The sequence below is a fragment of the Bos indicus genome, chromosome X, assembly GCF_029378745.1.
Source record: "Bos indicus isolate NIAB-ARS_2022 breed Sahiwal x Tharparkar chromosome X, NIAB-ARS_B.indTharparkar_mat_pri_1.0, whole genome shotgun sequence".
Taxonomy (NCBI): domain Eukaryota; kingdom Metazoa; phylum Chordata; class Mammalia; order Artiodactyla; family Bovidae; genus Bos; species Bos indicus.
Genome location: NC_091789.1, coordinates 123072145 through 123096653, shown reverse-complemented (window position 1 = coordinate 123096653; position 24509 = coordinate 123072145). Strand labels below are relative to the sequence as shown.

The following is a 24509-nucleotide window of genomic DNA, read 5'->3' as shown; positions in this document are numbered from 1 at the left end:
CTGAAAGGCCTAACTCTGATCTCTTGGTCTGTCTTGCTCCACTCAAAGTCAGCTCTTAACACAAACCCAAATGTGATCAAAAGGGACCCCTTATAAATAATACTCAGGAAAAATCATTCAAGAAATTTAAGAGTTTTAGAAGATCTATGCCAGGAAAAATACCAAGTATGTTCTCTATTATACCACAGCAAATCTGGCTATCTTCTGGTCATTCTCAGTGTGTCATATTAGCATGAGAAGAAAAAAAAGCAGGAATCTAAATCAAGTTGCTGCTTAAACAACAAAGCATCTTGACTGAATAAGGAGGAGGACTTGGGGGCTGTGGTCCATGTACGTCAGTGCAAAGCAGAGAGGAATCAGCATCACTGAATACCTGTGTGTGTTAATCAGTCGTGCCCAACTCTTTGTGACCCCATGGACTTCCGCCAGGTACCTCTGTCCATGGAATTCTCCAAGCAAGAATACTGGAGTGGGTAGCCATTGCCTTCTCCTGATTGAACACCTAGGACAGGCCAAACAGGTTTTAATTTAGTATCACATTCAATACTTGGAAAAGTGTTGTCTCTGCACACCACTTGAGAGTTTCAGAGGTGTTTGGTGAGTTGCCTCAAGTTGTAAATATAACAGTAAGATTCAAGTCCAGGACTTTGATGGCCATATATATGCCATCAAGCACTTACCAAAAGAGTTCTCTTAAGAAAACCTTAAGTCTGATGTCTAATTCTTCTCTTTATTCTCACTGCCTGGCACAATGACTGACACGTTATTAGTGTTCATTGACTGTCCAGAAGCTAAATTAGCAAACAGAAATGGTGCAATTTACAAGAAAACTTCCTTTGGTCCGACTTTTTCAAAGAGATCTCTGAACACAATTTCTATTTTAATGCATTACATTATAAACCTAATCTCGGATCCAGCAAAGAATAAATTGATGTGCTGATTTAATCAACTGATTCTGTAGAATTTGTCTAACAGGATGGTGTTGTCCTTACATAATATATCAGTATGTTTCTCCCGTCTCACAACCTGGACTGCAGTCCAAGTGGGTATGAGTCTGTAAAGACAGATTGTAACAGAGCAATACTTTTATCCAAGACTGTTTACTGCCCATAGTCATTGAAAATGTCTCCTCTTAGCAGACAACCAGTAAGTACTTTATGACTTGAGCAGCCTTATTCCTGTCGTTCCATTATGATTAATAGACCAGTTACATTTTCCTATTTCTTTGTTCAGTTTACCAATCTTATTTTATTTTTAATTAATTTTTATTTAGGAAAATACATCCTCAAGGCATGCATGCCTTCAGGGCATGCCGACCCAAAAGACAGGAAGAGAAGAGAGGCCCCTGGCCCAATTTTGGCTTCTCTTTTTATGTTTTTTCTCCTCCCCCTGGGCCTGCCCTATGTAAATTGGGCTAGCCAGGACTGCTGTTTGTTCTACCTGAGGTCCTCACTCAGGTTCTCAGAGCTTCCTTTGTTCTATTTTCATGGGCTTTTCCCTTCCTTATCTTTTAGCCACCACCATTCTGGACTCCTTTTTCCTATTCTAACTACCTAACAAAATGAAAGTATAAAGTTCCTTGTAGATAAAGCAGGAAAAAGTGTGATTATGATAAAATATAAAGTGTATGTCTTTAAAACGTTTTTTTTCTGAAAAACTTAGGGTGATAGATGAATAAAAACAAAGTTACAAACAGTATGTGTTAGTTTCTTTTTATCATGAGGGTATGCAACTACATCTCATGCAGTGTAAATTATTTCCCTAATGACCAATGAATGCCTGACTCCCTGGTGGCTCAGCAGTAAAGAACCCAACTGCAAAGCAGGAGACTTGGGTTCTATCCCTGGGTGGGGAAGATCCCTTGGAGAAAGAAATGGCAGCCCACTCCAGTACTCTTGTCTGGAAAATCCCATGGACAGAGGAGCCTGGTGGCCTACAGTCCATAGAGTCTCAAAAGAGTTGGACATGACTGAGTGAATAACAACAATTTTTATTGGAATATAGTTGATTTACAGTGTTGTGTTAGTTCCTGCTATACAACAAAGTGAATCAGTTATACATATACATATATCCACTCTTTTTTAGATCCCTTTCTCATAAAGTCAGTACAGAGTATTGAGTAGAGTTCCTTGTGCTATATGGTAAGTCCTTATTAGTTATCTATTTTATATATCATAGTGTGAATATATGTTAATCCCAGTTTCCCAATTTATCCCTCTTTGGTAACCATAAGCTTGTTTTCTATAGCTGTGACTCTATTTCTGTTTTGTAAATAAGTTAATTTTTACTATTCTTTTTTATATTACACATATAAGCAATACCATATGGTATTTCTCTTTCTTTGTCTGACTTACTTTACCCAGTAGGACAATCTCTAGGTTCATCCATGTCGCTGCAAATGGCATTATTTCATGTGTATTTATGGCTGAGTATGAGTTTACTGATTTTAGCATAATTATACCCAAACTTGATTTCTTTCTTGACCTAAATATTTTTATTACTTTTATTTTTCTAGATAACAAAAATCTCTATTGAACATTTTTTCAAACCAAACCTGTATATATTATAAAACTTTCTTCCCAGCATATGAAAAATATATAAGTGGTTTAACAGAACCAAGCATTGTTTAGCTGACAGATAAGAGCCCTGTGGAATAAGCCATGATACCATACATTAATTAATCAATAGAGTTTTTATCCTTCTTTCCCTTTTTGACTGAAGTAAATGTACTCCCTTGGCATCGGTTGCTATTTGTTCACACCAGGCCACCATATTTATTCTGCTTTGTTACAGAAACTCCACTTACTGTATGAAAGTATCCATCTCACTGACAGTAGGCGAAAATGACACTGGACTCTGCTACAATTCCAAGATGAAGTACTTTGATAAAGCTGAACTTAGCAAAAGCAAGGAAATTGCCTGCCGTGACATAGAAGACTTTTTGCTACCAAGCAGAGAACCTGAAATCCTGTGGTATAAGGTATGGACTATGAATGATTTTATTGCTCATAAATAGATTCATGTGTATCTTATAGGGTAAGTTGGATAAAAAAAACTAATGGGTGTTCTGTAGTTCAGTTCTGCCTTTATAAAATACTACAGCAAGTTGTGCTGGTCATTGTAAGTTTTAAAACGAGTGACTTTGAAAATCCTAGTCAATGTTTATATGGTAGTCCACTGTAGTAAGCTATTGTGTGAATGTTTAGATATAATTTATGCTGATAATCACTTCAATTCTATTATAATCTGTGTTGATAATTTCAAGAACTGAAATATGTCAAGCATTCATTTTAAAGCACTCATATAAGCAGTCTAAAATATCCCCAAACAGCAGAGAAAGGATTGACTTGCTTCTGTGGTAAAATTGTATACCAGTTTACTGAAATATTCTGTTTAATGGAAGTACCTATGTGCATATTCTAATCCTTTTCATATAAAAGTATGCATATTTTTGAAAACCTGATGAAAATGTATAACATTATAAAAATAGTGTTAGATTAACTTTTTTTCCCCCAAAAACCAAAAGAAAATTTAGCCTTAAACAGAATAAGCAGACACTGTTCTTCCTGTCACATCATTGAGTGAACTTCAGGACTTGAACATATTCTTTAACTATTTATATCATAAAAGATAGTTTTGTTATTGAACATACTCAAGAAAATACAGTATACAGGCTGTGAACATTTGTCTGGAATATTTTATCCATGGTTTAAAGATTCCTAGTATAAACTTTGTTTTGTCCAACTAACTAGAAATAGGAATGTAGGAAGCTGGATCTTTTACTAACTAGATTCACAAATATCAGTATACAGAATGTGAGTCCTCAGGACTGATAGCTTTTGAATTCCAAACTTGTTAGAAATGAAACAGGAAATACATCTTTCAGTTCAGTTCAGTTCAGTCGCTCAGTCGTGTCTGACTTTTTTGCAACCCCATGAACCGCAGCACTCCAGGCCTCCCTGTCCATCACCAACTCCCGGAGCTTACCCAAACTCATGTCCATTGAGTCGGTGATGCCATCCAACCTTCTCATCCTCTGTCGTCCCCTTTTCCTGCCCTCAATCTTTCCCAGCACCAGGGTCTTTTCAAATGAGTCAGCTCTTCTCATCAGGTGGCCAAAGTATTGGAATTTCAGCTTCAGCTTCAGTCCTTCCAATGAACACCCAGGACTGATCTCCTTTAGGATGGACTGGTTGGATCTCCTTGCAGTCCAAGGGACTCTCAAGAGTCTTCTCCAACACCACAGATCAAAAGCATCAATTCTTTGGCGCTCAGCTTTCTTTATAGTCCAACTCTCACATCCATACATGACTATTGGAAAAACCATAGCCTTGACTAGACAGACCTTTGTTGACAAAGTAATGTCTCTGCTTTTTAATATGCTATCTGGGTTGGTCATAACTTTTCTTCCAATTTCATGGCTGCAATCACCATCTGCAGTGATTTTTGGAGCCCCCCAAAATAAAGTCAGCCCACTGTTTCCACTGTTTCCTCATCTATTTGCCATGAAGTGATGGGACCGGATGCCATGATCTTAGTTTTCTGAATGTTGAGCTTTAAACCAACTTTTCCACTCTCCTCTTTCACTTTAATCAAGAAGCTCTTTAGTTCCTCTTCACTTTCTGCCATAAGGGTGGTTTCATCTGCATATCTGAGGGTATTGATATTTCTCCTGGTAATCTTGATTCCAGCTTGTGCTTCTTCCAGCCCAGCGTTTCTCATGATGTACTCTGCATATAAGTTAAATAAGCAGGGTGACAATATACAGCCTTGACGTACTCCTTTTCCTATTTGGAACCAGTCTGTTGTTCCATGTCCAGTTCTAACTGTTGCTTCCTGACCTGCATACAGGTTTCTCAAGAGGCAGATCAGGTGGTCTGGTATTCCCATCTCTTTCAGATTTTCCACAGTTTATTGTGATCCACACAGTCAAAGGCTTTGGCATAGTCAATAAAGCAGAAATAGATGTTTTTCTGGAACTCTGTTGCTTTTTTGATGATCCAACGTTTTGGATGTTGGCAATTTGATCTCTTGTTCCTCTGCCTTTTCTAAAGCCAGCTTGAACATCTGGAAGTTCATGGTTCACATATTGCTGAAGCCTGACTTGGAGAATTTTGAGCATTACTTTACTAGCATGTGAGATGAGTGCAATTGTGTGGTAGTTTGAGCATTCTTTGGCATTGCCTTTCTTTGCGATTGGAATGAAAACTGATGCATGTTTAGTAATCTTTAAAGGATTTTCCAATATTAGCAATGCCCTTCTCCAAATGACTTACTTTCATTCTTGATTATAAACAATGGAGGATTCAGAACATCAAGGGAACTGTTGAAATAGTTTTTTACTTTTCCCTGGATTTCTGTCTTGGACAATGTTAAATAGCCTTAAAATTAGCCCCATTATTTTTGTTCCTGTGCACATGAGCTTTGTATTTTATGTCTTAATTGTATGAATATTTCTAATCCTGATTTTCTAAAATTTGCTTGCTTTCCGTTGGAAAATTCTAAGCAAGCCCTGATTATTTCCTCAAAAAAGAAGGGATATTAGGAGAGTTTGACCCAGGTCTTCAATTGCAAATATTTTTCATGTGTACATTCAACTCCTAGATACGCAATTCCTTTGTTGTTTGCTAAGACATTCATCCTGGAGCAGGAAATGGCAATCCACTCCAGTAGTCTTGCCTGGAAAATTCCATGGGCAGAAGAGCCTAGCAGACTACAGTCCATGGGGTTGCAAAGAGTCGGACACGACTGAGTACACACTTGCACGCACAAGAAGGTGATCTTAAGAGTTACACACTTTTTCTCATTTTTTGCAAATAGTAGCTCAGAATTTGCTGAAATATTAGAGACTACACACACGTGCACACACACTCCCCACACAGAGTCTTACACTCAATTTTTTAAATGACTAGCCTCATATAGGTCCTTTAGTTATGTTTCCACCATCTCCTCAGTCATTGTGACCTTAAGCTAGATAGACCATAACTAGTGAAGTGATGGGTGAAGATGCAGTATATCTGGAATTTTAAAAAGTCTTCAGATTATTTGTCCACAGTCAAGGGAACATATATGGCAAACATTTAGTGTATAATTCATGTAAACATAACCATTTATACAACTAATATGAAGATATTAAATGTGTAGTTTGCACTGAAATAGCCAGATAATTGTGCCCCAATTACACACAGGCATTGAGATACATACTCAAAATAATGATCTGTATAAATTTGTTTTGCCAATAAATTTTTTAAAAGATATGACTTCTGGATAATGTTAAAAGTTTTAAAGCTATTTTATCCTCATTCCGTTGATTTTTAATTTGGCTAGAGAAAATGAACTCGTGTTTCTCAAAAACAGAAATCTCCTGAGCCAACATCATTATAATCCAAAACTTGAAGCAGAGACCATAATTTGATATTAACAATGAAAATTGGTATTATGGAACTATAAAGATCTTACATAAAAATCATGGCCATTTCTTCCATGAATTGCAGAATATGTATGCTATGGAAAGATCAAATTATTTCTATATGTGGCATTAAAAGATTTAAAATATTGAATTAAAGCATTTTTCTCCATAGAGTTAGTTTTTTTTTTTACTTTCCACTAAAAAATTCATTTTATGTTTTATGTTATTAGTATCAAGGTAGTTAATTTCATAAAAATCAAACATAAAATATTTTCTTCTAAAAGTGATGTCAAAAGTAATCTTAATAAATGTTCCTTTTATTATATCTAATACATCAACATGTAACTATCTGATTTAGAGACACTAATCGTATGCATTAATAAAGTGAATCTTGAGTACTTTTTTCCAAATTGAGAACCTGATTTCCTGGAAATATGGAAAAGGTTTGAAAATCTTTAGCATTAATTCCAAACTCTTCAGCATTTTTAAAATATAACTTTAGAAGTTTTAGTTTAGTCATTTTAAATATTTTATTTTTAAGTCACTGTATGTACTATAAAAATTTTATATTCTTCATGTAGGAATGTAGGACAAAAACATGGAGGCCAAGTATAGTATTCAAAAGAGATACCCTGCTTATAAGAGAAGTCAGAGAAGATGACATTGGAAATTATACATGTGAGTTAAAATATGGAGGCTTTGTTGTGAGAAGAACTACTGAACTAACTGTTACAGGTAAGCTAGTCTTCAGTATTTCACTTGCAAATAATGAAACTAACATTTTAAGTTTCACTTTTGTGCTTCATATTGATTTTTTCAAATCTTTGCAGTGAAAGAACCACTTAACAAAATGCTAAGTGTATTCCTATAGGTGAAATTTATTCCTTCTTGTTTTCAAATCATATTGCCCTGAAATGCATTTGAAAGGTTAAAGAAAATAGGCTTAGGGGATTATAGAAATGTTAGGTTTTGAAAGTACTTGAAATAATGAGTATACAATTTCAGAAAATTATGCTTATATTTTGTAGTGGTGTCATTTTTGGAAACATTTCCTAGAGTGTTGAAATGGAATATATGAAATTTACCTTGATCTTCCTGTCTTGTTGCAAATTCGAAAAATTACTTTTTTACTCTGTGAACTTGACACATGTTCTCATGAACTTGAATATAACAAAATATCACGTGCAATGTTTGAATAATTCTGTGAGATGCATTGCATGGTCTCATTCCTGTATCTGGTTACTAAGGTGGAAAGGCATGAGGGCAAGATTCAGGACAGTGTGTAATCACAGACCTACAACTCACTAGTCACGTGAATATTTTAATCACTATAACCTTCAGAATATCAGTTTCCTCATGTATAAAATGGTGATGATAAAGTTTGCCTTGTTTATTTCATAGGATTTTTGCAAGAATTGAATGAGATAAGCTAATATGTATGAAATCAATTAGCAAGATACAGAATTACATATAAATATGCATCATTTTTGTCATTTTAAGTGATATATTCTTAAATAATTTATTCATCCCTCATTTTATGTTCTTGTGTACTTCTCTCAAAGTGGTTCCAACAGATAAAGTGGGGGGATCAAAATCAATCCTTCAGTCAGTTAAAAATTCATTATTCTTATCTTATTAAGAGAGATTCTTAATAAGTGGTATCTCTGCTTTTTAATATGCTGTCTGGGTTTGTCATGGCTTTCCTTCCAAGGAGCAAGCGTCTTTTTTATTTCATGGCAGCAGTCACCATCCACAGTGATTTTGTAGCCCAAGAAAATACTATCTGTCATTGCTTCCAGTTTTTTCCCTTCTGTTTGCCCTGAAGTAATGGGACCAGATGCCATGGTTGTAGTTTTTTGAATGTTGAGTTTTAACCCAACTTTTTCACTCTCGTCTTTCATCTTCATCAAGAAGCTCTTTAGTTCCTCTTTGCTTTCTGCTGTTTAGAGTGGAATTGTCTGCATATCTGCGGCTGTCAGTATTTCCCCCAGCAATCTTGATCCCAGCTTTTGATTCATCCAGGCCAGCGTTTCTCATGATGTACTCTGCATATAAGTTAAATAAGCAGGGTGACGATATACAGCCTTGACCTACTCCTTTCCCAATTTGGAACCACTCTGTTGTTCCATGTCTGATTCTAACTGTTGCTTCTTGACCTGCATACAGGTTTCTCAGGAGGCAAGTAAGATGGTCTAGTATTCCCATCTCTTTAAGAATTTTCCAGTTTGTTGTGATCCACACAGTCAAAGGCTTTGGCATAGTCAATGAAGCAGAAGTAAATGTTTTTCTGGAATTCCCTTTATTTCTCTGTGATCCAACGGATGTTGGCAATTTTGCTGTATGGTTCCTGTGCCTTTTCTGCACCCAGCTGTACATCTGGAAGTTCTTGGTTCACATACTGCTGAAGCCTAGCTTGGAGGATTTTAAGCATTACTTTGCTAGCATGTGAAATGAGCGCAAATGTGAAATAGTTCAAACATTCTTTGGTATTGCGCATCTTTGGGATTGAAATGAAAACTGACCTTTTCCAGTCCTGTGGCCACTGTTGAGTTTTCCAAATTTGCTGGCATATTGAATGCAGCACTTTCACTGCATCATCTTTTAGGATTTGAAATCGCTCAACTGGAATTCCATCACCTCCACTAGCTTTGTTTGTAGTGATGCTTCCTAAGGCCCACTTGACTTCACATTCCAGGATGTCTGGCTCTAGGTGAGTGACACACCATCATGGTTGTCTGGGTCATTAAGGCCTTTTTTGTATAGTTCTTCTGTGTTTTCTTGCCACCTCTTCTTAATCTCTTCTGCTTCTGATAGGTCCTTGTCATTTCTGTCCTTTATCATGTCCATCCTTGCATGAAATATTCCATTGACATCTCCAATTTTCTTGAAGAGATCTTTAGTCTCTCATTCTATTGTTTTCCTCTGTTTCTTTGCATTGTTTACTTAAGAATGTTTTCTTACCTTTCCTTGCTATTTTCTGGTACTCTGAATTCATTGGGGTATATCTTTCCCTTTCTCCCTTACCTTTCACTTCTTTCTTCTCTCAGTTATTTTTAAAGGCTCTTCAGACAACCTCTTTGCCTTTTTGCATTTCTTTTCCTTTAGGATAGTTTTGGTCATTGCCTCCTGTACAGTTATGAATCTCCATCCATACATAATTTTTCAGACATTCTGTCTACCAGGTCAAATCTCTTGAATCTATTAATTACCTCCACTATATAATCATAAGGGATTTGATTTAGGTCATACCTGAATAGCATAGTGGTTTCCCTACTTTCTTCAGTTTGAGCCTGAATTTTGCAATAAGAAGTTCATGATCTAAGCCACAGTTGGCTCCAGATCTTGTTTCTGCTGACTGTATAGAGCTTCTTCTTCGGCTCCAAAGAAAATATAATCAGTCTGATTTCAGTATTGACCGTCTGGTGATATACATGTATAGAGTCATCTCTTGTGTTGTTGGAAGAGGGTGTTTGCTATGACCAGTGTGTTCTGTTGACAAAACCTTGCTAACCTTTGTCCTGCTTCATTTTATACTCCGAGGCCAAACTTGCTGTTATTCCAGCTATCTCTTGACTTCCTACTTTTGCATTCCACTCCCCTGTGATGAAAAGACATCTTGTTTTGGTGTTAGTTCTAAAAAGTCTTATAGTCTTCCTCAAACTGTTCAACTTCAGCTTCTTCAGCATTAGTGGTTGGGGCATAGACTTGGATTACTTGATATTGAATGGTTTGCCTTGGAAATGAATCAAGATCATTCTGTCATTTTTGAGATTGCACACAAGTACTGCATTTTGTACTCTTTCACTGACTATGAGGGCTACTCCATTTCTTCTGAAGGATTCTTGCCCACAGTGGTAGATATAATGGTCATCTGAATTAAATTTGCCCATTCCCATCCATTTTACTTCACTGATTCCTAAGATTTTGATGTTCACACTTGTCATCTCCTGTTTGACCACATCCAATTTACCAGCCCTGGGATTTCTTTGGAAGGAATGATGCTAAAGCTGAAACTCCAGTACTTTGGCCACCTCATGTCAAGAGTTGACTCATTGGAGAAGACTCTGATGCTGGGAGGGATTGGGGGCAGGAGGAGAAGGGGACGACAGAGGATGAGAATGGCTGGATGGCATTGCTGACTCGATGGACGTGAGTCTGAGTGAACTCCGGGAGTTGGTGATGGACAGGGAAGCCTGGCATGCTGCGATTCATGGAGTCTCAAAGGGTCGGACATGACTGAGCGACTGAACTGAACTGACTGAACTCAATTTACCTTGATTCATGGACCTAACTTCCCAGGTTCCTGTGCAGTATTATTCTTAACAGCTTCAAACTTCCTGTATATGAAAAGTATTTTGTGGCAGTCACATTCATCTTATAATAATCTTTAAATCTTGAAATTTTGATTAGTTTAATTTAAAAACAAAATTTGATATCATGAAATTCATTTGATGGCTGTAAGTATTCTGAGTGAAAGGAAATTTAGTTAAATCATATACTCTTTGGTGATGCCTTTGAGAAATATTAGACCCAGAAGATAACTGACAGTAGCAATACATGTTATGTTTAAATAGTAACCACACATTTAATTGTGTAGTATGTACCTATGATGTACACACGTATGATTTGCACTCACTTGGTTTTCAGTTTTGTTGTGTTAATAGGCTTTTGTATAGAAAATTAAAATTTACCCCTTTATCACTTTACCTCCCTGTTTAATGGAACAGTGAAAAATACAGCTATCTATACTTGGATTTTCTCTACAATAAATATTGAATATATTATTTTTTCTTTTTTTTTTTTAATAGTTAAGGCTTTTATTTATTTATTTATTTTATATCTGAAATTAAAATGGTATTTTTTTTCTCTTTTTTTTTCTTTAATAGAAAATTATTTAATTAGTATACATGTGTTCCCCATCCTGAACCCTCCTCCCTCCTCCCTCCCCACACCATCCCTCTGGGTCATCCCAGTGCACCAGCCCCAAGCATCCAGCATCGTGCATTGAACCTGGACTGGCATCTCGTTTCATAATGTATACTGAAGTAGCTTTTCAAGGAGTTAAGTACTGAGACAAAGAAATCTAAAAGTATAATGAAAAATACCTATTCTGAAAAGAGAATAGAATGACTTTCTAGTCTTTATTCTTTGGGATGTGAAACTAATCTTCAGTAAACATATCTTTCCTCTTTCTAGAAACACTTGGTTACTGAAACACTGTCTAGTAAGAGGAGACTGGGAACAGTCTCCTAGAGATTGGAAACTGGATCCCAAAGAGTAAAATGATATAAATGAGTCTATTTTGTACGATTAATAATAGAATTATGAGGGGGGCTCAGGATGGGGAACACGTATACCCCATGGTGGATGCATGTTGATGTATGGCAAAACCAATACAATATTGTAAAGTAAAAAATAATAATAATAATAAAAAAAGAAAAAAAATAATAGAATTGTTTTCTCCTAAATGCTAACCAGGGCTATTATATTTTTGTGCATTCATTTTGCCAAAAATATATCCTTTTCTTCATGGAAAAAGGAGGAATAATTATTTCTTGATATCCAAGAGAAAGTTACAGCTTCAATGAAAATTTCCATCCAACTGATTATTATCATTACCTCTAACTTAGGTAGATCTACGTGTGAAATTGATTTGGGAAAATACAATATAAAGCAAAATTAAATTGTATATGAAATTTTGGTTGAATCTTAGAACTGCATATTCCAGAATCAAAGTAATATATTAAAATACATTTTAGAGTTTAATAAGAAGTCTATTGATAGGGTATACTTATCCATGACATTATTTCAAATAGTATTACTCTATAGCCCATTTAGGATTCCCTGGTGGCTCAGTGGTAAAGAATCTGCCTGCAATGCAGGAGACTCAGGTTCGATCCCTGGGTCAGGAAGATCCCCTGAAGAAGAGCATAGCTACCCACTCCAGTATTCTTGCCTGGAGAATTCCATGGACAGAAGAGCCTGGTGGGCTACAGTCTGTGGGTTGCAAGGAGTTGGACAAAACTGAGCAACTGTCACTTTTCACTTTATAGCTCATTTACTTTACCTGTGGCCAAATTGAAAAGTAATTCTTAGAACCCGGGTTAAACTCTCAATATAGTAACAAAGGTCAGCATTTCTCTGCATGATAATTAATCACTATTTTGTATCTTGGTTTTATGTACATCATGATCATATTTTAGTTAATGTAAATCTTACACAAAGCATGGTATCATTTAATTTTAGTGGATCTGCCTTAGATGATATCACGTATTTTGAAGTGTGTTAGAATGTTTCTTTAAAATAAAACCAAAGAGTCCTATATGTAAAGAGAAAAGGAAACATGGGGATAAGTAAAGTGGCATTGTACAGGTCATACTGTAAGCTTTTATGGGAGTTTTTTTTAATTGAAAGTATATGGGTCTACTAACTGAAGTAGTAGTTTAAGAGAACAGATCACAGTAAATGAAATGATAAACCTACTTGACACTTTTGGTATACTTTAAACATTTTTGAGAAATTAAATATAATATGTTTTGGCATCGTCTGTAGCCTCCAGCTGCTTCTCTATGCCTCAGCCACACTATTTCACTGTTCTCCTCCAGATATCCTCCTTCTGAACCCTTACTCCTGGAGTGCTCCTCGGGAAAGCCTTTTCTTCCATGTTGCCACAGAGCTGACACTTACTCTTTCTTTGAGGCACAGCTAAAACCTTCCCTCTGTTCTGAGGTGTAAAGTTCTTCATGACTCCATAGCATTTTTAGAATCGCTATTGCAGCTCTTACCACATTGCATTATAACTATTTGTTGACACTCCTCGATTTTCACAAGAACATGAGTTTTTCAGAGCCAAGGGCAATGTCTCTTTTTTCCTAAATGTTTTACTTTAGAATAGTTTTACATTTACAAAAAATAAAAATAAAAAATAGGGAGAAATCCCATACACCCCACACCCAGTTTTATCCTCCTATTAACATCTAACATAAGTATGGCACACTTGTTACAATTGATGAATTAATGTTTCTGTATGATTATTAAGTCTATATTTTATTCAGATTTCCTTAATTTTTACCTAATGTCCTTTTTCTGTCCCAGCATCCCATTTAGGATAGCACATCGCTTTTAGTTGTTTTGTCTCCTTAGGTTCTTTTTAGCTGTTACTATTTCTGACTTTCCTTGTTTTTATAATGTTGATCATTTTAATGAGCACTTATTTTATAAAATGTCCTTCAATTGTGATTTGCTTGATTTTTTATGTTTAAATTTGAGTTATATATTCCTGGAAGACCACAAATGTAAAATCACAATATATCATACCATCAACATGGCTTCATTGTTGATGTTGACATTCATTGATGTTGATGTTGACATTGGTAGCGTTAGTCACTTGCTGGTCAGACTTGGCCACTATAGACTTACTCTTTTTTCTCTGCTTTCACTACTCTACCCTTTGGAAGGAAGTAACTATCTGTAGTCTACACTTAAGGAGTTATGCACCTACCTCTTTGAAGTCAGAGTATATACTTCAATTATTTGAAATTCTTCAGGAGGCATATATCTATTTTCTGACATTTATCTACTTATTCCATCATTTTATATATCAGTATGGACTCATGGATGTTACTTTTATACTTTGGTTTGTATCCACCGTCACCATTGTTGCTCGAATTGTTCCAACTTTGGCCCTTTGGAGCTCTTTTAGTTGTGTGTGTGTGTGTGTGTGTGTGTATACACATTTTTGCTCTTGTGTGTGTTTGAGTATTTCTTTATTTTCGAATCCTACAAGATGCTCCAGGATCATCCTGGGCATTTCATGCCCCAGTCCTACAATCAACAATTTCTTCCAAAGAGCCCTTTTTCTTTCTCTTGGAGAATGGTACTAGAAACTAAGATCTGGGCAGTGGGAGTACTCTTTGCTAAAGGAGTATAGTTGCTTTTAAGACCTCTCAATTGATAGAGCAAGGACATAGGTGTATACTAACCCAGGCATAAACATACCTAGAAATAGTTCTATATGTAACCATCCATATCTATATTGAACTAAATATGAGTTCATACTTATGTCGCTAATCCATTACCACAGAGATCATTCTAGCCTCTTCTTTTGGTTTATCTGTAACCTCCCTGTCCAATAGTGAGAAATCTGGTTACCACCAACTGCTATCTGTTTACTTGTTTACTTACAATATAGGTGTGTGATGGGATTAAAATGGCTGACCTGTATTCCTGTTAGGAGCAACTTTATAGCTTCAAGTGCATTGCCTATATACAGTTTCTTTTCACTTTAGTCTTATGGACTCCACTCATTTCCCAAGTTACTTAGGTCAGCACCTTTCCCTCCCATCCCCTTCAGTGAGCTTATAATAGAGTTAGATTGTTTTATCACATTCTGCATTCCATCCTTGGATCTTCCATTCTCCTAAATAATGTCTTTAAAATTTTACAAACATTAAAGTTTGTAGGGGAGGAAGAAGAATTCTCTGTTTACTCTTCAGAGTTCTTGGCTGAGGTCCCCTATAATAAAAGGCAGGTTAACAAGAGAAAAACAAACATGTTTATTAAAATGTACATGTACCTGGAAGATACCTGGGAAACTTATTACCTTGCCAAGATGGCCAAAGCCACCTCCTCAAATATCATCTTTGGCTAAAGACAAAAGAAAGGTTTTTCAATTCAAAGGGGAGAAAGGCCAATTGTGGGAGGTTTACCAGGAAAAGCACAGCAAACCAGGGTGAGTCTAAATCTAAATGCCTTCTCCATTGGTAAGAGTTGCTGAAGATTTAGTCATTTTTCTCTTCCTGGTATAGAGAAGTCACCCTTACATAAATGAAGATTTTCTTTATAAGTGTAAATTCCTCTTACGATAGGATAACTCTTGTTTTGTTTTCAGAGCTTCTCTTATTTCTATAGTTTCTTAAAAAAAAAAAAAACTCAAAATAATCTTTATTCTAAAGGGGCATATTCTGGGGTGGCACTTTCTGCTCCCCTTTATTCCCATCTTTGAGACTTCCCCATTAAGTTTTACAATCTAGAAGCTGAGTTGGTAGATGGCCTCATATCTCAATGAATGATTCTTACTCCTAAGAATAGGTTATCTTAGTTAAAGAAATGTGTGTTATTTCAGGACACAGTTTTGCACATGAGCTCCCAAAGTTAAGTCTTTATGGTGCAAGCAATCAGGGGTTTATTAACAGGCATTTCTATGCAGGAGACAGGTTCGATCCCTGAGTCTCGATCCCCTGGGGCAAGAAACAGCAATCCATTCCAGTATTCTTGCCTGGAGAATCCCATGGACAGAGGAGCCTGGTGGGCTACAGTCCATAGGGTTGCAAGAAGTCAGACACAATTGAGTGACTGAGCACATAGACACATAGAAACATAAGAAAAAAAAAAAAAAAGTGATTCAAGCAGAATATAAGCCCAGTTTCTGAGTCATGAGGGCAGCTGGTTAAGAATATTTCTTGATATTAGGCTCGAAGAATCTTTTTTGTTTTATTTGTAAAATGTAACTAACAAAATTTACCATGTTAGCCATTTTTAGATATACATTTCACTGGCATTAAAGTGCATTAACATTGTGTGCAATGATCGCCACCATCAACCTTAGAACTTTTTCATCTTTCCAAACTGAAACTCTGTATCCTTTAAACAGTAACTCCATTAGTCCCTGGAAACCACCCCTCTATTTTCTGTGACCATAAATTAGACCATTTTAGGTACCTCAAATAAGTGGAATTATACAGTATTTGTCTTTTTGTGTATGTTTTATTTCACTTAGCATAGTGTCTTTAGGGTTCATTCACGATAGCTCATTTCTTTCTGTCACTGAGTAATATTCCATTGTGTGGCTGTACCATAGTTTTTCCATTCATGTTTTGAATGATGCATCTTGGATACTTTCAGTTTTTGAACATTATGAATAAAGCTACTATGTACGTTATTGTGGAGGTTTTTCTGTTGATGGGAGTTTCAAATTAGTTTAAAAAATACCCAGGGATATAATTTCTAGAGTATATGGTAAGATTATATTCAGCTTTGTGAGAAGTTGCCAAACTCTTCTAAAGTAGGTATACTGTTTTGCCTTTCCATCAACAATGAATGAAGAATTCTAGTGTTCTCCATCCATCTACCAATTTTGTTGCTTGGATTTTAGCATTCCAGTAGTTCTGTAGTGGTATCTCACTGTGTTTTAATTGCCAATTCCCTAATTATAAATTATTTTGACCGTCTTTTTATATGCTATTAGTGTTTTGTGTATCTTCTGTGATCTTATGTCTGTTCAGATATATAGCTCCCTTTTCAAATGGAATGTTTGCTTTTCCATTGCTCAGGTTTAAGAATTCTTTGCGTACTTTTGAATTCTTTGTATTCTTAAAGAATTTATGAATTCTTTATAGCTCTTTTATCAGATCTGTGTTTTCTAAGTTTTTTCTCCCATCCTGTAGCTTTTCTTTTGATTTTTCTTAACAATAACTTTCACAGAGCAGAGATTTAGGGGTTTTATTTTAAAGTTCTTTTTTTCCCCTAAGACTTAGACTTAATTCTATAAATTTCTTCTAAACATTGCTTTTGCTGTGTCCCACAAATTTGGTAAGTTGTGTTTTCATATGTTCAAACATTTTTAAATTGATTTACTTTTTAATTGAAGGTTAATTGCTTTATAGAATTAAATGAATCAGCCTCAACATGAATCTGGAGAAGGAAATGGCAATCCACTCCAGTGCTCTTGCCTGGAAAATCCCATGGACAGAGGAGCCTGGTAGGCTACAGTCCACGGGGTTGCAAAGAGTCAGACATGGCTAAGTGAGTTCACTTTCACTTTCTTTCAATATGAATCAGCCATAGGTATACATGTATATTTAAAATTTCTCTTGCAAAGTATTCTTTAACCAGTGTGTTAGAAATGTGTTAATTTCTAGACATTTGGTGATTTTCCCAGCTGCTTTTCTCTTACTGATTTCTAGTTTATTTTCAGGGCGATCTGAGTACATACTTTGTGTGATTTCTATTTTTTAAGAATTGCTAAAGTGTCTTTAATGACCCAGAATGTGATCTTTCATGGTGAATGTCCTATGAGAGCCTGAGAGAAATGTATATTTTGCTGTTATTAGATGGAGAATTCTACAAATGTCAATTAAATCAAGTTTACTTATTGTATTGCTCAAATCAACCGTATCCTTACTGATTTTCTGCTTGCTGGATATTTCAATTAGTGAAAATAAAGTGTTGAAATCTCCAAAAATAGTGGTCAATTTTTCCATTTATCCTTTCAATTCCATATGTTTTTGCCTCATAACTTGGATGTTCCTGTTGTTAGGTGCTTAGAGTTATTATGCTTGGGTGTTGTTAGATGCTTAGGTGTTTAGGGTTATTATGTCTTCTTAGAGAATTGATCTCTTTGTCATTATGTAATATCCCTCTTTATTCACATTTTCCTTGTTCTGAAGTCAGCTTTGTCTGAAATCAATATACCTAGCTTTCTTTTGATTAGTATTAGCATGATATATCTTTCTCTATCCCTTCACTTTTAACTCTTTAAAAAAATTTTTTTAAAGTGGGTTTCTTTTCTTTAAAATAGTTAGATCTTAATTTTTTATCCACTTTTACTTTCATTATATTTTAACTGATGTGGTTAGACCACTTATAGTAATTACTGAGGGCCTTCCCTGGTGGCCCAGTGCTTAGGACTCTGTACTTCCACTGCAGTGGCTCAGATTCTATCCCTGGTCAGGAAACTAAGATCCTACAAGCTGTGCAGCGCAGCAAAAAGTAGTAATAATAATTTTTTAAGTTTAAAAAAGTAATGATTGAATCATTAGACTAGTATGTCTGTCAATGTTTTCATTTGATTGAACTTATTCTTTGTTTTCCTCTCTTCTGCTTTCTCTGGTTGTATAGTTCCACTTTGCCTCTCCTTTCTTATTACAAATTTTACTTCTTTTTTAAAAAATTTGGTGTTTGTCCTGGATGTTTCAATACTTTTTAAAAACCAATCTCAGTTCTTCTCTCTCATTCCTTATGACATTGCTGTTATTCATTTCACTTATCTGTATGTTGTAATCATCCAATAAATTATTTTCTTTAATTTTTACATTAAAATTTTTTTTAGATTGTATTTATTTATTTTCAGACACAGTTTGTGAGATCCCCAACCAGGGATCAAACCCATGTCCCCTGCAGTGGAAGCACAGAATCATCCAATAAATATTAATTACTACTTTAGACAAGTAGTGGTCTTTTAGATCAATTTATAATAAGATAAATAAAATATTTTATTTTACCCTCATTTGCTTCTTCTCTAACACTCTTATCTTCTTTATGTTGATCCATGTTTCTGAATCACTTATACTGACATTTCTTGCAGTGAATTTCTGGTGGTGATAAATTCCCTGTTTTTGTTTGTTCAAGAATGCCTTTAGTTTTTACCAGTTTAAATGTTTCACTCCACTCTCTTCTTTCTTGTATGTTTTTTGACAAGAGCTTCGCTCTGATTCTTACCCTTGTTCCTCTATAGATATCATTTTTCCTGCTTTTCCCAGATATTCTATTTGTGGTTGCAGTTTGAATATTTCTAGATGTTGTGATTTTGTTATTTATCCTACTTGGTGTTTTCTGAGCTTCAACGGTTTTTTATTTGGTGTCTGTCATTAATTTTGGAAATTTCTTGGCCATTATTATTGCAGATATTTCTTTTAGTCTGTTTTTTCTTTCTTCTCGCTGTACTACTTCCTTCTCCTGCCTTTTGAAATTATCCCACAGTTCTTGTATGTTCTGTTTCATTTTTGTCATTCTTTGTTCTTTTTGCATTTTGGTTTATGAAATTTCTATTGTTCTGTCTTCAGGATAACTCAGTCTTTCTTTGGCTGTGTCCAATATACTTATAGGCCCATCAAAGACAGCCTTCATTTCTGTCAAGGTGTTTTAATTCCTAGCATGTCCTTTAGATTCCTGCTGAGAATTTCAATTTCTGTGCTTGAATTATCCATCTGTTTTTGCACATTATCTTTTTTCCATTAGAACACTTATGATATTAAACATAAATATTTTAAATTCTCTGTGGATAATGTCAGTATGTGTGTCATATCTAAGTTTGGTTCTGTTGGTTGCTGACAGAGTTTCTCACTCCAACGTCTTCTCCAAATAAACAGATCTCCACTGTGACTCTCTGTATTCACCCGTGTTTCCAAATTTTGGAGTGGTGGTTTGCCCTGAAACATCAGTCAGTTCTCTTAGAGGTCTAAGAAAAGCTTTTGGTTTTCAGGTTGTTCTTGTAACAGTGGGGATGGTGGCTTCTAAACCATTTACTCATGGAAGCTGAAACCAAAAGTAGGAGTGTTATTTCCATCTTGGGGTGAAAATCTAGCATGTCTGCCCCATAGTAGTCACTAAACAGATGTACATTCTTAAATATATCGATTGAGTATCTTGGACAGATTCCACGTTAAGTCAGTTGCTTTTAAATTGTGTATACAATTGAGCAACATGATTACCTTGTCACCCCAAAAGCGTAACAAATGGAGGCGTAACTCCCTCAATCTAGATCCCATGCTCCACTTTTGCTAACACTATGGGATATTACATCAACCTTTTTTATTACCTACATTATATTATTACTTTGTAGTGAGCTTTAAGTCAAATGACATTATATTCCATATATTAATTGTTAAGTGCTTACCTGTGGTTGAACTTATAGGTACAAATATAGAACTGAATTTTCCTATTAAGATTGCTTAATGTTCATTTTTAACATGTTTTCCAGTTTATCAAGTATTTTTCTATTCTAGATTCTTTATTCTACCAGAACAACTTCTGTTTCTGGACATGTGTGAAGAGATTTTTATCAGAAGATATCACTGTTTTGATTGAAATCATTGTTTAAAGTATTCTATGCAAGAAGTCCTATATAAAGCTGTGTAGCATTCTTTTACACTCCTCTTTTCTGTTTCTTCTTTCCCCATTAATGTATTATTCACCTCTCTTTAGGTACAGTTTGTTTTTTTTTAATACTACTAAGACAACCATGGGCTTCCCTGGTTGCTCACTGGTAAAGAATCTGCCTGCCAGTACACGAGATACAGGTTTGATCCCTGGATCAGCAAGATCCCTGGAATAGGAAATGGCTACCCACTCTAGTATTCTTGCCTAGGAAATCCCATGGAAAGAGGAACCTGGCGTGCTACAGTCCATGGGGTCACAAAGAGTTGGACATGCCTGAAGTGACTTAGCACACACACAAACAGGCAGAGTCCATTCCTCTTCCCCTTGAATCTGGACTGGCTTATTTTGGTAAATGTATTGCAACAGAACTCACAACATGTCAGTTCCTAGCCTAGGCCTCAGGAGACCTTGAGTATTCTTGCCTGCGAAATTCCATGGACAGAGGAGTCTGGTGGTCTATATTCCAGGGGGTTTCAAAAGAGTCAGACATGATAGTGACTAAACAGCAAGAAATCCATGACCCAGCCCATATTTCTTCACTTGTTTCTTTTCACTTAATAGTCAAATACAAAACAAAGTACATAAAATATAAATATGTAGTTGCTTAGCATATTATCACATGAACCCACCTAGGTGAAGAAATTGAACAGTACAGGCATCACAGAAGTTCTCTGCCTACCGTTCTGAATATAAATTCCTTCTCTGCTACTGATTATGTTAATACCATCAGGAATTTTATGTTATTTGCTTTCTTGTCTTTTTTTTTACGTTATGCTTACTGATAGTGTATACACAATAACTAAGCAATATAACTAGCATTTTTGCCTGTTTTTAAAACTTATAAGTTTGAACCCACACATTGTGTATTCTGTTGTGTCTGGCTTTTTCAGCTCCGGTATTTGCTTTTAAAATTCATTTATGTTATTCCACTTATCAGCAATTTGTTTATTACTTTTATCCTATAATATTCTATTATGTGGATATCTCACAGTTTGTTTTCAGACCATTTTAATTGTGTTGACTTTTTGCTAATGTGTGTAATATTGCCATTAACCATCTTGCAAGCACACACACAAACACATATTTTTCCTTGTACATACAGGTAGGAATTTCTGGAGGATTTTTACCTAGGAGTGGATTTGTTTATTCACAGTACGTGTATTTTCAAATTAGATATTGTTTCAGCTGCTTTGGGTCATGGGCCTTACCCCAACCAATTGGACTCAGATGAGGAGTAGTAATCCAAAGGAAATTTGAGGTACCAAGAGATGGTGAAAAATATTCTAGAGAATATAAACAACAGATACTCATTACTTCTAAACATGGTGATGTCTTGGAGATTATAAAATGTGTTTTGATATTCACAAAATTATGTTATGGATTATTTAACAATTTTCTGTACTTTATTTATTGCTAAATAACAATGTGAAAATTCAAGTTTGTATTGTTATACATTTTCATATCCTAGGGTTCCTTATACGAAACTCTAATTCACACTCTATATCCTTAACCCTAGCCCTCTGCCAGATTATTTGTGGGAGTATGGATATAGGGAAAACATATCTAGAGGTGGTCTGTAAAGGACCAAGTAATTCCAAAATGATTTAGATGAACTTGACTATACACTGTGACCCATGTAGACAAAAGTACAGACATTATTAGTTTATGGTACATGTTTTTGAATTTGTTTAGGTCTAAGAACAAAATACACCCTATATAAATTTTTCCAGAAGTAAAGATTAAATTATGTAATATTCCCTTTTATCTGTTAATACTTATTTTTCCTTCTGGTTGAAACATTTTTCTTTAGTTTTCAAAAGAAACATTCAAAACAAAATAATAATATTTCCATCATAAAATTTTGAATGAATCAGACAAGTTGAAAGCCATTTAATTTCTAGGGCTAGATCATAAAGTTATGAGAAGAAAGTGGATTGTGAAAATGTTATGTCAGGAAAATTTTTTTCTCAATACAATGTAAGAATCAGCAAGAATAGTAAGGAAGTGAGGAAAAGAAAATTGACTTGAAAAAAAAAAACAACAACAAAATGAGTGAGGTGATTGCTACAAGGATGTGATGATTTTAGTAGCATTTCTATAGTTAGTATGACATTTTTAACAGAGTTAATGTAGCAATATATTTAAAATACTTTCCAGTCAACCATAGGCTGAATTTATGTTCTCAAAAGGTACATCTTCCTCCTGTTTATATGGATGAGGAAGCTGAGGCAAAGAAAGGTTAAGTGGCTTTATCAAGGTCACAAAGCATCATGGTGACAAATTTAGGAATAAAATTTAATTTCCTGAACTTCAGTTTATGATTTACCACACTGGATAATTAATAGTAGGGCATCGTACTTTTCATATGAGCTCTACTGATCACTATGAAAGATTTATCTCTTAGGTTCAGCTGAAACACATTTTACTATGAGACCTTTAATTCTTCTGCCACTGATGTAATTACATGGTGTATTTGTGGTCTAGCCTGGGGGTGTCGTGATTACTTTTATTGTTTTTTCTATTTCTTTAAAAAATGGTGCCTTTCATCTCCCCTTTAAAAAACTATTTTTGTTGAAATATATCATAGACTTCAGTGTGCTTTGCTAACTGTAACTTAACAAGAATTGATGAAATTGATGCTAGGCACACGTTTCCAGACTTTGCGTGTTTGGTAGTGTGCTAGAATTAATGCCAATAACAACCATCATGTATATTATTTTTGATAAAATGGAGATATTACAGTCTTAGCTTAAGTAAATGTCATATTTTACAACTGAAAGATCATGTGTAAAATTGAAACTTTTGATAGTAAAGAGATTAAAGCTGATCAATATAGTAAAACTGAGTTTAATCATTTTGGCTGTCTAATCTTAATTTGGAGTTCAGTACCTAAAGTAAAAGATGTCTCTTATGAGTGATTTCTAATGTTAAATCTCCTGACACCAAATACCTTAAATTATTGTTTAATCTTTCAATATATTGAGTTATCTAAAACATATTAATCAAGCCATGTTTGATTAATGTCATTTAATGTCAAGATGTGATAACTTTGAATTAAAAGCATGATGGTTTTACTCTTAGACAAAAAAGTGTACATTTTAGATTATATCAATAGCAAAGTTGGGATGTGCCATTTCTAGCCATAGTGAAACAAAGCATTATTCATTTAGATGATTTCCATCAATATAAGCAATGATAATAAGTTTTAGTAATGACACTAGTTAATACTTACTATTGGTTCTGTGCCAGGATCTGTTCTAAGTTCTTATTTTAATGACTCATCTAATCCACACAACCCTTTAAAACACCTTTCAAGTACTTGTTAAAAAGTACCTGATTTTCTTCTGGATTTTGTAAATTGACCTTAAAAATAATCCACTTTTCATTGTCTACCTCATATGATGCTTTGAATTTAAAAAGTAACAGATAGCCATTTTGAAAATGTGGTTGACTGGGTACCCTCCTTCCCTGTTTGGAAACACCTAGAAATGCTGTATTAAATAGAATCAGTTCAGTTCAGTTCAGTTCAGTCGCTCAGTCGTGTCCGACTCTTTGCGACCCCATGAATCGCAGCACACCAGGCCTCCCTGTCCATCACCAACTCCCGGAGTTCACTCAGAGTCATGTCCATCGAGTCAGTGATGCCATCCAGCCGTCTCATCCTCTGTCGTCCCTTTCTCCTCCTGCCCCCAATCCCTCCCAGAATCAGAGTCTTTTCCAATGAGTCAACTCTTCGCACATGAGGTGGCCAAAGTACTGGAGTTTCAGCTTCAGCATCAGTCCTTCCAAAGGAATCCCAGGGCTGATCTCCTTCAGAATGGACTGGTTGGATCTTCTTGTAGTCCAAAGGACTCTAGAATAGATGGGCCTTTTAAATGATTAGCTGAGCTTGCAAGCAACTTTGTTGTTGTTATTGTTTTGTTTTAATCTCAGGGGCCAAAAGTAAAGAAGGAATTAAAACCTAGAGCAATTCAGTGAGCCTGAGTTTGAGGCCACCTTGGGGTTGGGGATGGTGGTGGTGGAAGCAGCTAAGTGTTGAGATTGTAATTATCAGCAACCAAGTGCTTTTGTTTTGTTAGTTGCATTAGGACTTGGACTTGGACCCTCAAAGGGCGAGGAGTTAGAACGGAAGTTCCCATCTAAACCAAGGTTTCTGAATGGG

General features: G+C 35.4%; 1 protein-coding gene across 1 annotated transcript in view; it reads left to right on the top strand.

The window, feature by feature from the left end:
* IL1RAPL1 (interleukin 1 receptor accessory protein like 1) overlaps window positions 1-24509 on the top strand; it is a 701662-nt gene that overhangs the window by 99665 nt on the left and 577488 nt on the right. Inside the window, exons 3-4 of the mRNA XM_070785085.1 lie at window positions 2794-2980; window positions 6991-7144. Coding sequence (XP_070641186.1) covers window positions 2794-2980; window positions 6991-7144 — 341 coding nt within the window. The remainder of the gene's footprint in view (window positions 1-2793; window positions 2981-6990; window positions 7145-24509) is intronic.